The sequence below is a fragment of the Pleurodeles waltl genome, chromosome 5 (assembly GCF_031143425.1).
Source record: "Pleurodeles waltl isolate 20211129_DDA chromosome 5, aPleWal1.hap1.20221129, whole genome shotgun sequence".
NCBI classification, from domain to species: Eukaryota; Metazoa; Chordata; class Amphibia; order Caudata; family Salamandridae; genus Pleurodeles; species Pleurodeles waltl.
Window position 1 is genome coordinate 103,002,111 of NC_090444.1, and position 18,074 is coordinate 103,020,184.

The 18,074-nt window shown below is 43.1% G+C and overlaps 1 protein-coding gene across 4 annotated transcripts in view; it reads left to right on the plus strand.

The window, feature by feature from the left end:
- The window catches only part of SCARA3 (scavenger receptor class A member 3), a 184,380-nt gene that overhangs the window by 80,342 nt on the left and 85,964 nt on the right, over positions 1 to 18,074 (plus strand). For all 4 annotated transcript variants that reach the window (XM_069233709.1, XM_069233710.1, XM_069233711.1 and 1 more), the window contains exon 3: positions 1,768 to 1,887. In XM_069233709.1, the coding sequence (XP_069089810.1) occupies positions 1,768 to 1,887 (120 nt within the window). The remainder of the gene's footprint in view (positions 1 to 1,767; positions 1,888 to 18,074) is intronic.

Genomic DNA, 18,074 nt, shown 5'->3' on the forward strand with positions numbered 1-18,074 from the left:
GCCTGAATGTAAAATTGTAACTCAAGCTTATGCCACTCATGATATGCACAGCGCTTTGAAGCCCTATTTGGTTAAGTGCGCCTGTCCAAAACGAATATAAATAAGAATATTACATTGTATAGTTGGTGTTTTGTGTAATGTTGTACTGTACAGAGATCTGTAGGCCAACCATGGCCAGGGGAGTGCTTAGCCAAAAATAAAACGAATACAATAATGGATATTATGTTAGTGGAAGAAACTTTTATGTATTTTATGTATTCTTTGCACTTGATAAGTAGATGATGGGCACTACTTAAATAACTTGAAAATCGTCCTCTTTTATGTTTTTCCCTTGGCGAAGTTTGAGAATTTTACCAACTTCATCCCTTTTCTCTGGTTTGCTTCGCCCTTTTACCGGTTCAGATGTGCAAAGTTTTTCTCTGCTAATTCCCTTTTGCAGATCTTTTCTCTGCACAATATCACTGAGGAGGAGGAGAATAGGAAAAGTGCTTTGGTGGCTGTTATTCCATAGGAGTGCCCCCAAATCACCCAGAACCCCGGGCTGTGAGAATATCTAGGTGCGGTATTTTCATGTTCTTAATTTCTGCCCCATTACAGTATAGAAATTGGTGTTTCCACACTGATACCTGTATATATTTTCCCAAATCCTAAAATGTGCTCATGCTTAAAGCACTGGGGGTCTGATTCACAAACTGCACTTTGTATTACGTATGTAGTACTACAAAACATACTATAAAGTACTATTCACAAACTATGTGCAGATCTTACGCCTCCACAGTTACCAGTACTTATGTGTGCACAGTTCTACCCCCAGCTGCGGAGTCTCTGCACACTTGAGTACACACCTTATTAGAAAATTTGGTTGGGGCACAGGGGAGTGCTTTTTAAAAGGGACAAATTTACTCTAAAAGGGGAAGGGACTCAGGAGAAGTAACAAGGGATTAGGAAGGGACATCATCCGCCCATACAAGACTAAGGGTCTGATTACAACTTTGGAGGAGGTGTTAATCCGTCCCAAAAGTGACGGTAAAGTGACGGATATACCACCAGCCGTATTATGAGTTCCGTAGGATATAATGGACTCGTAATACGGCTGGTGGTATATCCGTCACTTTACCGTCACTTTTGGGACGGATTAACACCTCCTCCAAAGTTGTAATCAGGCCCTAAGTGAATTGATATACTCTGGGGTGGAGACATGTAACTTACACTTTTGTAGTAAATTTATACTCTGAGTTTGTGAATAGTGAAAAAATGAAACTACCTCCAAAGTGTAAATTACTCAAACGTGTAATTTACCTTTGTGAATCAGGCCCCGTGAGTTTAATGTTTTTCACAAATTTTAAGCTTAATTTAGCCGCTAAATCACATCATCGACTGAATTGCGAATTTCCAGATTTTAGTACACGGGCCTGACTTTTCTGTGAAACATATTTTATGCAGAACTGTTTTGTTAGTGGTAAAAAAGGTTCTTTGCAGCATAAATGTTTTGTAAAGTCATGATTATTGCACTTATGTGGCAAAGTGAAACAAAAATAAAGAAAGCTTTGCTACTTCTCGCACCATTAGTAAACTCTGATCGCGGTCATGTGATGACAGTCACATGCCCTGCCCATTCCTGCCCTCTCTTGTAAGGTTGTCAACATGTGAAGCTTTGGCAGCGCTTTGGATTTTCCCGTGCTAGTCTTGGCGCTTTGCCCATCTTGTGCCCGACTTCTCGTAGTGAGATATTAACAATGTATTTGCTTTCCTCTCTCCTTTGCTCAGGCCGGGCACGGACCAGCTGCGCCAGATGCCAGAAGAACCTCTCCGTCCAGACGGCTGTGAAGGTTCTGTACGCCGTCTTTGTCCTCATCGTCGTGGTTGTGGCAGTACTTGCCTCCCTGCGTGAGTAGGATTCCTTGCTCTCTCATTATACCCAGTGCTTAATTTGTGCTTGTTAATTCCGTTGAGGAGCACCAGCACTTATTTTTGAGCGACAACACTTATTTTTGAGGGGCGGCACTTATTTTTCCGCCTCAAGCATTTACTGTGAGCAAAAGACACATATGGGAAAGACGGGGGAAGAGAAAAACGAAAAGCGTCACAATGAAAAAAGCATAAAGCTGCAAGAGTGAGCTGAAGGGGCAGGGAGTGGCTGTAAATGAATAAAAGAGGGCCCGAGATGACGTCAGGATTATGCTGCCTTAGTATTCTGTGTTTTCACATTTAATTGCAGCAGACACGCGTTTAAGAGGAGGGCTTTGGGCACTGACATGTTTTTATTTACAAATTAAGGACTGATTATACCATATCATTTTTAAGGCCCTTCGGCCAAGTTATACAAAACTGCATAAATTAAATAAAAAAAATAAAATACATTCATACCTATATACATAAATTCGATCCAGTTTTTTCCTCAAGTCACTCTCCGCCTCTCTTTATCTCCTGGGCCCAGAGCGAGTGTCAGACAAAAGGTGGCACAGTCAGGTGCAGTTTATCCATTTATTCCTTTTAAATCAAACGTTCAAATAGTGCCATACAAAGAAACATGGCGGCACGTTTCGGCCAGAGCCTTTAACTGGGCATGCGGTCAATACAGTGCAAGTGTGTTAAAAAGAGGCTCACCTCCCCTCCCATTGATAGAAACAGAAAACACATTCGAGCACAGTGAACCTTTACACTTTTCATTTGTTCCGACCACGGTGATGTTTCATCGAAACATATGAAACCACCACATCTCTATTTCACATTTGCATAACGAAGTGCAGAATTTTTTTCATTTCCTAAATAACATTTTACTTTAATTTGTTGTCCAAACAACTGTTATTGACACAGCACATTTTTCAAGATTTAAAAAAAAAATACTTACAATACTTGAAAAGACAGTCTATATAAATATGTTATGTAATCCATCCTATCCTCATAAGTGATCTCTACATCGTATTTATCACTTATTTGGACAAAGCCTGGTCTCCTATCGAATACCCTCTTGAAGTGACAATGCTCCTATTTGTAAACGTAACAGTACTGCCCCTGCAAACATCTCTATTTACAGGGTTACCATGGCTACCAATGAGCCTATTTCTATGTCTCAGCACAGAAAAGTGACTTGTGCCTCAATTTCAAAAAGTCATGTTCTTAGTACTTGTTTGCACAACGATAAATGTCATAATTCGTGATCAAGTTGAAATACAGACTGATCATAAGGGAGCCTGAGCCATAACTTGTTCCGTGGTAAGGTCTACATATTTTTTCTTTTGACTATTAAATATAATACTGCAATGCATTGAACGTACGCATATTCTGCGTAGCTGGTTAGGACAGCGATCTAATTCTCATTGACTCCACATGTTTAAGATGACAGTGCCTCTAATTTAAAGGGACAGTGCTGTTTATAATGCAAGCATTATTATTCTCACAGTGAAGTACAGATTCATCATATAGCCTAGATCTTACGCACCCGTACAGTTTTGAGGTTTTAAAGTGACGAATGGTTAGTTGGGGAAAATGTGCATCCTCTTTACCTTGATATCTGCATGTCAGTGTCTGTAATCTAATCAGTTTTCACTTTATTCTCTATATAGCCCATATTCTCTTCACTATTTTATAAAGTGACAAGCGCTTAATTGAAAGAGGACGTGCATCCTTTTCACCTTCATGTCTTCATGCCACAATCCATAATCTATTCAATCCTCATTTATTGTCAACATAGCCCATTTTCCCTCTCCTATTATATCCCCTCAAATTTACTCGTAATCCAAAAAGATTTGTCTCTCAACTTGTTTATATATATATATATATATAAATAATCCACAACAGATGGAACGGTATCCACCAAGCGGCTGCACTGATCCCTTGACCGTCTCCAACTCGTATATATATATCCACCACACTGTTTAATCATCTCTGAGTGTTCCAAACAAAACATTTTTGCGAACAGTTCACATATTCAAACAGTACTCTGGAAAATGCGGATAATCATTCACAATTTGTAAAATCACATAATCATTTCATGAATACGGCACATCAGTACCATCTGCCTAATATCTTACTATATTTTTCAGACATTAAAGTCCACTTTGAATCATTTTCAGTCTATATTAAAGCCAAGTGCATTTTTAGTAGTCAGAAGAGACTTGTCATAAAAACACATGTAATTCTGCATCAAAGTTCAGACCTCAAAGTATCTCCATGTTTATCAATATTATCCATCTCATTTCGGACTGCCTCAGTGCAAGCTCTAGATCTCCACCTCTTAGTGCTCCGGTGACATGATGAATCCCATAGCAGCATTGGCCTGTGTTATCTCCTCCATGATTTTCCCATATGTGCTCAGCCATCACATAGGTCATGTCCTGATTCTGAATAGCATGAAGGTGTTGCAGAATTCGTAATCTCAACTTGTTAACGGTACTCGCAATATATTGTTTGCCACATCCACATTCTAGAATGTCTACTACACATGGAGTATGACAATTAATCCAGTCCTTAGTACAAAATGGTCTCCCTCTTCGTGATTTGAATGCATCCACACTTCATCCAAACTGACAGGCCTTGCACCTTTGACAGCACCAAAAGCCTTTTTGGTGCTTCATTAACCAGATGGATTTCCCTTTTGGGACATCTCTCATGAAACTGTTTGTTAGATACTGTCCTAAGGACCTAGCCACTGGACGGTCCATTAGCATCTGATTCCTTGTCTCACCCAATTTTAGTAGTTGCCAGTTCCGCTGTAATGACTGTTTAACATGACTGCTTGATTCAGCATGTTCCATTATATATCAAATTATTGGTTCTCTTCTGTTCTCCTCTTAGTGGGCTGTTTTGGAATTAGTAATTTCAGTGTCCGAGCTCTGTTTAGGGCATCATCCATTACACTCTTAGGGTAAACCCTGGCTAGGAATCTTTGGCACACCTCTGCAACTTCCTGAGCAAATTCCCCATCCTCTGAGCAGTTCCTCCATGCTCTTAGGAGTTCCCCATATAGGATGCTCCACTTTAAGACATGTGGGTGTCCGCTGTTTGCATGAAGTAAATTGTTACAGCTGGTTGGTTTTCTGTGTATAAATGTGCACTCCTTCTCATCCTCAATGTAGACTTTTCTGTCCAGATATGTGATTACATACATTCATAAACAAATAAATACACAAATATATAGATAACTCATTTTAAGCCAAACAGATGACTTTGGTGGGCTCCCTGATCTCTGCGGTGGGGTGGGCTTTCAAGGTGCTGTCTGAATTTCATGGTAGACAACTCTATAAAATCATGTGTTCGAAATTATTATAATACAGTAATAGTTACTGTAGTGCCAGGGAAAGTAACTTTGTAACTAATAAATTAAACCACCTAAGGGACCTCTAGGTCTTGAGTTACATTGTTTTCTAATAGAAATAGCACACTGCATTTCAGTAACTTCTACAATAATGTATTTCTAAACCTGGACTTCAAACATAGATAGCAGGTGGACGCAAGGACGCAATTTGCACTGAAATAGAATTGCGAATGCTGGTTTTGCCTTTCATGTAATTGCACATAATTTCTTCCAAAATTCAAAGCTTAATGTAATTACAAAAGGAAATTAAGCAAAAGGTGCACAGTACTAAACAAGAAATAATCTTGCAGTCAATAAGGTAGCCCAAATCACATAGGATAGCACCACAAGTGTGATATTATCACCCCAGCCTGTACACAGTGAACAAACTGGCAGCTTGTTCAATCACAACCTAATTGATAGATCTCATTTGTACATGAAGCCTTCTTACTACCATCTGATGAAGCTACCCGTGGTCCATGCGAGTTCCCAGTAATCTGCTCTCTCTGTCTAGTTCGACCTAAGTATTGTCTTCCTTTCCCTGTCTTATAACGCCTTCTCTTCTTAGTCTTTCCTGTCACATCCCTAACCAGGATATTGCCTTTGGAGAGTTTTGTACATCTTACATTGGGTAAAGTGTAGTCCATCTACCTGCAGATAATTTCAGGATTAGAAGGGCTCACCTTGGTTGCCTAATTCAAACTGCTTATTGACAAGAGGGAACTCCACATCTCTAAAAGTTTCTAAATCATACATCAGAAAGGTTTAAAATGGCTGCTGACCACCTTGCGTAGATTGAGTAGCCTCTGGTGCTTTACCGAAAGATTTTGGGTCTTTGCAGTGTTGTCTGGTTATGACATCTGCTTGGAGTTCCAAGCGCTGAAGCTGAAGTTAAGGTCTCACACACATGAGCTAACAGTGAGCACATGTTTCCTGACATGGATAATAGAATGCCGGAATGCTGTCAGCTATGAAAGTGAAATCAGATGCTGGTTCAGAGGGCACAAGTATCCTGACTAAACCCAGACATACAATGCAAGTCAGACTGGCTTGGATATGGCAGTATTGGAGTGGGGGAAGATGGATGAAAAAATGATATTGAGGGCCATGGCAGGGAGGAAACAGGTGAAAACATACTGCAGATTAACACTTATGGTGGGAGTCCTGGTGTGGATGCTACAGGGTGATGGATTGCGGCCATGTAGTGAACGGGATTGATGAAAAGGCAAAATCCTAGGGATCCTTGGAGTTGATTAGTGAATGTGAGAGTATTGCCTGTTTCCACTTCTGTGCTGATCAGTAAGTTGTCAGTAGAGGGCCCTGGAAGGACTGACTGCAACACTTCAAGGACAGAGGCCTCAAGACAAGAAGAGATTGTGTTTCAAGATAAAAACAAATCTAAAGTAGAGAGTTCTAAGAGTCATTCATCCATTGTTAGGGCTTTTATTATTTCCACTTTGGACCACCAGTTTGGCAAGCACAGAGGTTTCTGAACACTTCCATACAGCAAAAAGAACAGAATATCAGTGTGACTTTCTCAGATACCAAGGCATATTACATAAAACAGAGGTGATCAAGAGTAGCACATCCTGAAAAAGCCTGAAAATGTGCTGAGCCACACTAAACATGAAGGCCCAATAGAATAGAGAATGATGATAGAGTGTGAGCTGCTTATGCAGTAGCTTCATACAACCAAATTATAACAAGTGTTATACTACATTTTCCGTACTTTGCAGGAATGAGGAGAATTTATGCCACTCCGAAATCAGGCTCAGGACATACAAAGATTAGTGGAGAGGTAGGGATGATGGATGAGAAGTAGGGATGATGGAGGAGAAGTAGGAATGAGAAGGAAGGATGATGGATGAGAAGTAAGGATGATTGATGAGAAGTAGGGATGATGGATGAGAAGCAGAGAGGATGGATGAGAAGTACAGATAAGAAGGAGGGATTGTGGATGAGATGTAAGGATAATGGATGAGAAGTAGGGATGATGGATGAGAAGGAGGAATGCAAAGTAAGGAGGATGAGTGAGATTTAGGGGTTATGGATGACAAGTATGGATTTTGTGGAAGATAGGTAGGGCTGATGGATGAGAGGTAGGGATGATGAATTGGAAATAAGGGTGATGGATGAGAAGTAGGGATGAGAAGTAAGGATGATGGGTGAGAAGTAGGGATGAGATGTAGGAATGATGGATGAGAAGTAGGGATGAGAAATACGGATGATGGATGAGAAGTAGGGATGAAGGATGAGAAGTAGGAATGATGGATGGGAAGTAGGGATGATGGATGAGAAGCAAGGATGATGGATGAGAAGTAGAGAAGAGAAGTAGAGATGGATGAAACGTAGGGATGATAGATCAGAAGTAGGGATGAGAAATAGGGATGATGGATGAGAAGTAGGGATGATGGATGAGAAGTGAGGATTAGGGATGAAAAGAAGGATGATGGATCAGAAGTAGGGATTATGGATGAGAAATAGGGATAAGGAGTGAGGAATGAGGATGTCGTAAAATGGATGCTGTACCTCTGGCCAGTCACTTGCTTCATGTCGAGGGTGTAGCTATCCTGCTAAATCCTGGCTGTTTGCATGCTCCGCACTGGAATGAGTGATCAGCATTTAACTCTGGCTGCACTCACATTTGTTTTCAAGATTTTTATTTTACTTGGGGGAAAAAGCCTCTTATTCTTAATTCAAGCCGGCACGGTACAACATTTGGGAACATTGTGCAGACAGTGTACAAATGGGAACGATTATTTAAAGTATAGTGAGCTGACTGCGTTCAATTGTCAGATCTGGCATATTTTACTGAAAGAGGAAAATGTAACATGATCAATTTGTTGGAATGTTAGCACATTGGGAGCCAGAATTTCCATTTGGCGGGAGGGAGGACTGATCATTCACGAGAAGATACATTTTCAACTTCGCTGTTAGCTGCCCATTCATTAACGAGTCCAGTAGTGACTTCAGTGAGCATGTTAACCTTTGTTTCTTTACAAAAATATATGTGTGTCCCAAACAAGGATAGACTGGGACGTAGGGAAGGTGGGAGATTTTCCGGTGCACTGCTTTAATGTATGGCAGTAGCTCCACTAAGACATACCTGGATACAATGCAGCCTTTTGGCTCAAGTTTTAGGTCGAAATATTTACACTATACTGTCTGCAAGACTTTTTGTTGCCAATTGTTAAAAATATACATAGAGTGGGCTTTGGCTCCTCCCAAATGCTATTGGATGTTTGGTAAATCATTCCACCTCCTGTGCAGTGCTTGAATTGCCATGCATAAGGGACTATTTTACATCTTAAAAGTATGTTAAATCACCGTGTATTATTAAATCCTTTATCCCAGGGATGCAATCTGCCAGTCACTTTTGTTTGTTTCACAGCAAAGGGCATTTTTTTAATTGTTTGAATCAGAAGTCAAATTGCAAACCAGACCTTTTGTCTGCCAACAAATGTTTCAAATTGTGCTTGTGGAAGGTTGTTCCCAACCTTACAACCCGTACAATACCTAAAAACAGGGCTGGCATGCTGTTTGTGATTGTTGCAAGCAGGGTTCACATGACACATTTTTCAGGGTTGATGTTAGTTACCTATCAAATCGTTGCCCAATCACATTCGCACATCAAATTACTTTACCCTATGTACTGTTGCATTCTGATCTACAACATTTGCCCAATTGATTTGTCCAATTGATTGAACTACAACTCCTAGAATGCACCTGTTTGTTAAACGAACCCCAGTTGCTGGAAAGTGGAACCTGGTTCAGCGATGACAAGTAGTATTCTGTTTACATTCCTCCAGTGAAAGCTCAAATTGCAATCCATATCTTCAGAGCTCTCATGTTTCCTAGGTCTGTGCACGAGCACCTCATCTAGGCCAGGAATATACTTTGCATTCTAAGACTTGTAACTTCTAATGGGTTAAACATGAAATAGCAGAAGATAAAGCAAAAAATGGGCCGGAGCAGCTTTGCACAGATGATTTGGGAAACTTGAGAACCCAGTATCTCCATCTCAGGAAAACCTCCTGCCTTGCATATGCTGTTTTCGAGGATAAGCACAACATCACCGATCATTTAAATTCACATGCCTGGTAAAACAGGTAGGAGCAAGATCTAGAAAATATTAAGACAATATGAAGGGGACATCATAGGCACTGCTGTTTACAGTGGAGAAAACATAACTTTCCATGCTTGTTTCTGTCAGCCTTTGGAAGTGGCCAAATATTTGGAAACTGGATGAGAAAACAGAGAGGTGGCATTAGGAGGGCAGGCCAATAATTTAATCCTGTAGAAGAAATAAAAGGAAATTGTGTGCGACAACCTATTTCTCCAAGTCCTGTGCAGTAGCCCATGGAAGAGCTCTCAGGGTTTCCAGGTCCATGAGTGAGTAGCTCATCCAATCCAGGTTTTTGCTTTGCATGCTGTTATTAGTACGTTTGATTTTTTAGCAGGATAAACAGTACTACAAGTCCCAAAATAAAAAGCAAAAAAGCCTTCCTCAAGCATGGATCTGGGAAATTTGATAACTCTGTCTGGGTAAGATACACTCAAACTCTAATCACACATATTTTGGATGGTTCAAGGTTCAGATGAATTTGTGAACTTTTTCGAGATTTGATTCAGGTCAGTTCTTTACTTACAGAGAGTTGTTGGCATTTTCCCCGCAGGACAATCACAAATGTGTACTTTGGAACACTGTTTGTCCTTTGGTCAATTTACTGTCTAAGGCCATCCCCCTGGGTCACCTCTCTTTCTGGAGGAGCCCTGTTGCACGCTTGAAACAAGTTCTAGACAATACAATGCACAAAACGGGCCATTTCTCAAATGTATCTCATTAAATTAACACAGCTGCTTTTTTATTCCTTGCAACAAATTGTGCTCAAATTGTCACACATAGTGCCTTAAAATGTCACGTGTACAAACGCTGAAAACCTGGAAATGTCGCACATTAGTAAAATGAAACATTAGCAGCTATTTAAGCCCTTACACCTTTGCAGATCTGCACCTTTTGCTTTCTCTGTTGTAAAGCAGCTGTGACAACTTCCTGTGTTCAGTCAAAGAGGTACCCTGAATGGCTGATCACAGAAGATATGTTAATTTATAACTCTCATTTATACTGTCCCAGACTTACCAACTCGCAGGGCATCACCATGCGTCACATGATATCGACTGCTTTCAGAGGGTCACCTGGCGACCACCTGGTGGCAGGCAATGTAAGTTGGAAACCCCTGCAGAGGGCTTTTCCAGCGCATACTATGTGGAAGGCTGAGAACAACTGATGTCCAATGGGGTTTTACAACCTCCTCAGGATACTAGTGGCAGCCTTTGAATTCTCTGTTTTTTCCAGGGGGATTAGACTAAGCCCCGCCAACCCTACCAAGGTCCACGCACCCCTGGAAGGTCTTTCATGACTGGGGAGGTAATGGGCTCAAGGCTACTTCCCTCACTAGGCCCTGCCCTCTCATGGTTATCTCCTCTCACACAGTGAGTTTTATCTGCACCTTTACAGGTCTGCAGTTCCATGCAAGAATAGCACATGAACTCAGGGTATTCTCTTTGCATTCTGGTACTTGTAGTCATCAGTTTTAATGAAATAAACAGGACTTCAAGTACCGAAATGCAAATAAAAAACAGCCTGGCCCGGATAAGGTTCTTACCTATGGATCTGGAAATTTCAGAACTCCGTGAAATATAAGTCATTTTGGTGAGTTAGGGATGTGTGACCAGTGTGGACAGAGAGAGACCGGACTTTGAGTCTCATTGTTGAACACATTTTGGCTGCTTGGGACAGAATGAAGCTATACAAATCCTCCTGCTTTATCTTTTCTTTATGGAAGCATGGTGCAATTGATAGTTTTTCATCCACTGATCTGTGTTTAAATGATTGCATTTAATCTCAGGTTGGGTTTTTAAAAATGGTTGCTTGGCGTTATTGAACGCCTCTAGATCCAGGCCCAAAGTTGGAGACATCTTCGTTTTTCTCCTAATATTTTGCACATTGGATGCTTGCTACTGCATCCAAAGTCTGAAATGTTTTAAAGTTTATCTATGCATCCAGTACAACACCTATGCTAGATATCACACACACAGCTTTGCACTATGGGCAAAGATGTCTGGATGGCAATAGACAGCCTATTTGTATGCCAGCGCTCTCCCCTGATCTCAGTGTAGCACACTATGGTTGCTTTGGTACATTGCTCTATAATTTAGGAAATCGACCTCCTGATGTCTGTCAGAGTGGAGGCTAGACCTCCTCTCGCCACTCAGCTCTTGCAATGGTGACGGATATCCCGTCCGCCGAAATATACATTTAATTATATCCAATGGGATTTATATTTTGGCGGACAGGATATCCCTTACCTTTGTGATGTAGTAACCCATCCACCGAGAACTTAATCAGGCCCTAGGCTTGGACTCAATTTCCACTACGCCAGTGTAATCTTATCTAATTTTGGTAATATCACATTACACTTGTTGTGCAAAATTCCCCAAATTTGGCTACTTATGCCATGTTGTGTAAATAGAGAAATTTAGCAGAGCGCACAGGAACAACATGCATGATCGGAATGCAAGCAGCTGCTATATGCAGTCCTTGTGTTTTTTTTTGCATTTTTAAAGCCATATGTGTTCTCATGTCGAAAACGGGTGCGAGGACGCATTTCGCACAAACATGTAGTGCCAAATGCTGATTTTTTTTACTTCTAGTAACTATGGGTCTGATTTAGATATTGGCAGACGGGTTACTCTGTCACAGCGGTGGTGGATATCCTGTCCGTCGAAATCTAAACCCCATAGGACATGATGGGATTTAGATTTCATAGGATGGGATGTCCGTCATCCTTGTGACAGAGTAACCCGTCTGCCAGTATGTAAAGCAGGCCTCATGTCTTGTTTTCCTGAAAATTCACGTAATAATGGAAATTATGGAAATTTCGCAAAATAGGTACCAATGCTGTCAACCATCTAGCAAGTTCACCTACCCCACCCAAACATAACCTTGTCCTACCACAATTCACCAACACCTTTTAAATGACCACCCAACCAAATATCACCATCACAACTGTCTGATTTGTAAAATATTGTCCCTACCCCAAACAAAATAAAAATACCTGATATCCTGTCACCCTGCACCATCACTTCTTCCCTTCCCACCTGAAGCCATGCTTTTAGGGCTGCCGGCCACATGTTGCCTGTGGCTCTGTGAGAGATGCTCGCCAGCTTCGATCGCTGTCAGCTGTAGGTCTGGCAGAACTGCAACAGGGGAGATGGAGGTTGGTGGCACAAGAGCTCCAGATGTGTTTCCTCACTTCACTCTAATCTGTGGATACCTGGGAAGGTGGCAAATTGGTGTCCATTATAGTTGCGTCGTTTTAGAGTTTGGTATTTTGCAGAGCAGTGAACAATTTACAGATGTTTAAGAACATTGTTGAGCTACCTGCACAGGAAACCGGATATGTATTTGCCTCAACCGATGGGAGCAGCCAGAACATGTGTGAAATGTGCCAAGAAGGATCGCCAGGGGCTCTCTACGGGGCCACTTTATGAGTCTTTTGCGCCTGCAGCAAAAAGTGTGAGAACCAGTATACAGCCCAAGGGGGGCGTAATTTGCCAGCATTTACACACCAGATAGACCCAGTCTGCCGGTCCTTCATGGAGACATGTGAACAATTTAGGCACTAGGCAAAGATGTGAGCAACATACTTTAACGTGTGCTACCTGCAGTAATTCCAAGCAAACATCTGCAATGTTACTGCAGTGTGTTGACAATTTTTCATTTTAGCTCCAGCTTTATGCTTATCTAGTGCGTGCACAGAGGCCTAGGTCTGTCTCCTGACATGAGTCCTGGACCTGTCTTGTGACTAGGGGGGTGCACCAAGTGGTCCTCATTTAACTAACTGAGGACTACGGTCCATGCCATGGGTTTAGCATGTAGCGCAGTGATGTGAATCAGTGGTTGTGACCAGACCTTTTTATTTGTGTCTCTGGAGTGGAGTCCTGATGGCCCACTCATGTAAAGTTGCCCTTCCATGTGCTAATCCAGGTCCTAGAGTGAGTGTATTGCTGACATTCCTGAAGCTGGAGGATGGAGACCCGGACACTGATGTGAGGAAAGAGAAGACAAAACTGTGAGAAGGTAGCCTCTTTCTAGCCTTGTTACCCCCACTTTTGGCCTGTTTGTGAGTGTATGTCAGGGTGTTTGTCACTGTTTTCACTGTCTCACTGGGATCCTGATAGCCAGGCCTCAGTGCTCATAGTGAAAACACCATGTTTTCAGTATGGTTGTTATGTGTCACTGGGATCCTGCTAGTCAGGACCCCAGTGCTCATAGGTTTGTGGCCTATATGTATGTGTCACTGGGACCCTGTCACACAGGGCCCCAGTGCTCATAGGTGTGCATGTATATGTTCCCTGTGTGGTGCCTAACTGTCTCACTGAGGCTCTGCTAACCAGAACCTCAGTGGTTATGCTCTCTCATTACTTTTAAATTGTCACTAACAGGCTAGTGACCATTTTTACCAATTTACATTGGCTTACTGGAACACCCTTATAATTCCCTAGTATATGGTACTGAGGTACCCAGGGTATTGGGGTTCCAGGAGATCCCTATGGGCTGCAGCATTTCTTTTGCCACCCATAGGGAGCTCTGACAATTCTTACACAGGCCTGCCACTGCAGCCTGAGTGAAATAACGTCCACGTTATTTCACAGCCATTTTACACTGCACTTAAGTAACTTATAAGTCACCTATATGTCTAACCTTTACCTGGTAAAGGTTAGGTGCAAAGTTACTTAGTGTGAGGGCACCCTGGCACTAGCCAAGGTGCCCCCACATTGTTCAGAGCCAATTCACTGAACTTTGTGAGTGCGGGGACACCATTACATGCGTGCACTACATATAGGTCACTACCTATATGTAGCTTCACCATGGTAACTCCGAATATGGCCATGTAACATGTCTATGATCATGGAATTGCCCCCTCTATGCCATCCTGGCATTGTTGGTACAATTCCATGATCCCAGTGGTCTGTAGCACAGACCCTGGTACTGCCAGACTGCCCTTCCTGGGGTTTCACTGCAGCTGCTGCTGCTGCCAACCCCTCAGACAGGCAGCTGCCCTCCTGGGGTCCAGCCAGGCCTGGCCCAGGATGGCAGAACAAAGAACTTCCTCTGAGAGAGGGTGTGACACCCTCTCCCTTTGGAAAATGGTGTGAAGGCAGGGGAGGAGTAGCCTCCCCCAGCCTCTGGAAATGCTTTCATGGGCACAGATGTGCCCAATTCTGCATAAGCCAGTCTACACCGGTTCAGGGACCCCTTAGCCCCTGCTCTGGCGCGAAACTGGACAAAGGAAAGGGGAGTGACCACTCCCCTGACCTGCACCTCCCCTGGGAGGTGTCCAGAGCTCCTCCAGTGTGCTCCAGACCTCTGCCATCTTGGAAACAGAGGTGCTGCTGGCACACTGGACTGCTCTGAGTGGCCAGTGCCACCAGGTGACGTCAGAGACTCCTGCTGATAGGCTCCTTCAGGTGTTAGTAGCCTTTCCTCTCTCCTAGGTAGCCAAACCCTCTTTTCTGGCTATTTAGGGTCTCTGTCTCTGGGGAAACTTTAGATAACGAATGCATGAGCTCAGCCGAGTTCCTCTGCATCTCCCTCTTCACCTTCTGATAAGGAATCGACTGCTGACCGCGCTGGAAGCCTGCAAACCTGCAACATAGTAGCAAAGACGACTACTGCAACTCTGTAACGCTGATCCTGCCGCCTTCTCGACTGTTTTCCTGCTTGTGCATGCTGTGGGGGTAGTCTGCCTCCTCTCTGCACCAGAAGCTCCGAAGAAATCTCCCGTGGGTCGACGGAATCTTCCCCCTGCAACCGCAGGCACCAAAAAGCTGCATTACCGGTCCCTTGGGTCTCCTCTCAGCACGACGAGCGAGGTCCCTCGAATCCAGCGACACCGTCCAAGTGACCCCCACAGTCCAGTGACTCTTCAGCCCAAGTTTGGTGGAGGTAAGTCCTTGCCTCACCTCGCTGGGCTGCATTGCTGGGAACCGCGACTTTGCAAGCTTCTCCGGCCCCTGTGCACTTCCGGCGGAAATCCTTCGTGCACAGCCAAGCCTGGGTCCACGGCACTCTAACCTGCATTGCACGACTTTCTAAGTTGGTCTCCGGCGACGTGGGACTCCTTTGTGCAACTTCGGCGAGCACCGTTTCACGCATCCTCGTAGTGCCTGTTTCTGGCACTTCTCCGGGTGCTACCTGCTTCAGTGAGGGCTCTTTGTCTTGCTCGACGTCCCCTCTCTCTGCAGGTCCAATTTGCGACCTCCTGGTCCCTCCTGGGCCCCAGCAGCGTCCAAAAACGCCAAACGCACGATTTGCGTGTAGCAAGGCTTGTTGGCGTCCATCCGGCGGGAAAACACTTCTGCACGACTCTCCAAGGCGTGGGGGATCCATCCTCCAAAGGGGAAGTCTCTAGCCCTTGTCGTTCCTGCAGTATTCACAGTTCTTCAGCCTAGTAAGAGCTTCTTTGCACCAACCGCTGGCATTTCTTGGGCATCTGCCCATCTCCGAGCTGCTTGTGACTTTTGGACTTGGTCCCCTTGTTCCACAGGTACCCTCAGTCAGGAATCTATCGTTGTTGCATTGCTGATTTGTGTTTTCCTTGCATTTTCCCTCTAACACGACTATTTTGTCCTTAGGGGAACTTTGGTGCACTTTGCACTCACTTTTCAGGGTCTTGGGGAGGGTTATTTTGCTAACTCTCACTATTTTCTAATAGTCCCAGCGACCCTCTACAAGGTCACATAGGTTTGGGGTCCATTCGTGGTTCGCATTCCACTTCTGGAGTATATGGTTTGTGTTGCCCCTATCCCTATGTTTCCCCATTGCATCCTATTGTAACTATACATTGTTTGCACTGTTTTCTAAGACTATACTGCATATTTTTGCTATTGTGTATATATATCTTGTGTATATTTCCTATCCTCTCACTGAGGGTACACTCTAAGATACTTTGGCATATTGTCATAAAAATAAAGTACCTTTATTTTTAGTATAACTGTGTATTGTGTTTTCTTATGATATTGTGCATATGACACTAGGTGGTACTGTAGTAGCTTCACACGTCTCCTAGTTCAGCCTAAGCTGCTCTGCTAAGCTACCATTATCTATCAGCCTAAGCTGCTAGACACCCTATACACTAATAAGGGATAACTGGGCCTGGTGCAAGGTGCAAGTACCCCTTGGTACTCACTACAAGCCAGTCCAGCCTCCTACATTGGTTGTGCAGTGGTGGGATAAGTGCTTGAGACTACTTACCACTCTTGTCATTGTACTTTTCATAAGAGAAAAATATACAAAACAAGGTCAGTGTATATACACATAGCCAAGAAGTTTTGCATTTCCTCTTTTCACTCTTTTCTAAGTGCTGAAAAGTACTTCTAAAACTTTCAAAAAGTTCTTAAAAGTTTAAAAAGTTTTTTCTGTCTTTCCAAAAAGTTCTGAAAACTTTTTTTTCTCTTTTTCTATCACTTTAACTCTCTCTAAAAAAAATGTCTGGCACAGGGAAAAATGTTGAACTGTCCAAACTTGCATATGATCACCTTAGCTGGAAAGGAGCAAGGAGTCTCTGCATAGAGAGAGGTTTGAGTGTAGGGAAGAATCCTTCCTTAGAACTGTTAATTAATATGCTTAGAGTACAGGATAAGGCCATAAGTGCCCAATCTGTAGAAAAAGTAGCTAATGGTTCTCAATCTGATCCAGGGACTCCCCCAGGAAAAGGTTCAGGAAAGAAACTTCTCAGCCTGCCCATTACTAGACAGTCTAGCATAGTTGGTACAGAGGTTGAATCACACCATACTAATGATGTGCTCTCACATTATACTGGTAGCCAAGCTGTTAGGGTGCCCTCTGTAAGGGACAGGTCTCCTTCTGTTCATTCCCATCATACCTCTGTATCTAGAAATGTCCCTCCCACCCACCCTGATGACAGATTGTTAGAAAGGGAGCTCAATAGATTGAGAGTGGAACAAACCAGACTGAAGCTCAAGAAGCAACAGCTGGATTTGGATAGACAGTCTTTAGAAATAGAGAGGGAAAGACAGAAGTTGGGTTTAGATACCCATGGTGGCAGCAGCAGTATTCCCCATAGTCATCCTGCAAAAGAGCATGATTCCAGGAATCTGCACAAGATAGTTCCCCCTTATAAGGAGGGGGATGACATTAACAAGTGGTTTGCTGCACTTGAGAGGGCCTGTGCTGTACAGGATGTCCCTCAAAAGCAGTGGGCTGCTATCCTATGGCTATCATTTAGTGGAAAAGGTAGGGATAGGCTCCTTACTGTGAAAGAAAATGATGCCAATAATTTTACAGTTCTTAAGAATGCACTCCTGGATGGTTATGGCTTAACCACTGAACAGTACAGGATAAAGTTCAGAGAGACCAAAAAGGAGTCTTCACAAGACTGGGTTGATTTCATTGACCAGGCAGTGAAGGCCTTGGAGGGGTGGTTACATGGCAGTAAAGTTACTGATTATGAAAGCCTGTATAACACAATCCTGAGAGAGCATATACTTAATAATTGTGTGTCTGATTTGTTGCACCAGTACCTGGTAGACTCTGATCTGACCTCTCCCCAAGAATTGGGAAAGAAGGCAGACAAATGGGTCAGAACAAGGGTGAACAGAAAAGTTCATACAGGGGGTGACAAAGATGGCAATAAGAAGAAAGATGGTGAAAAATCTCAAGATAAGCATGGGGATAAGGGTAAAACCAAAG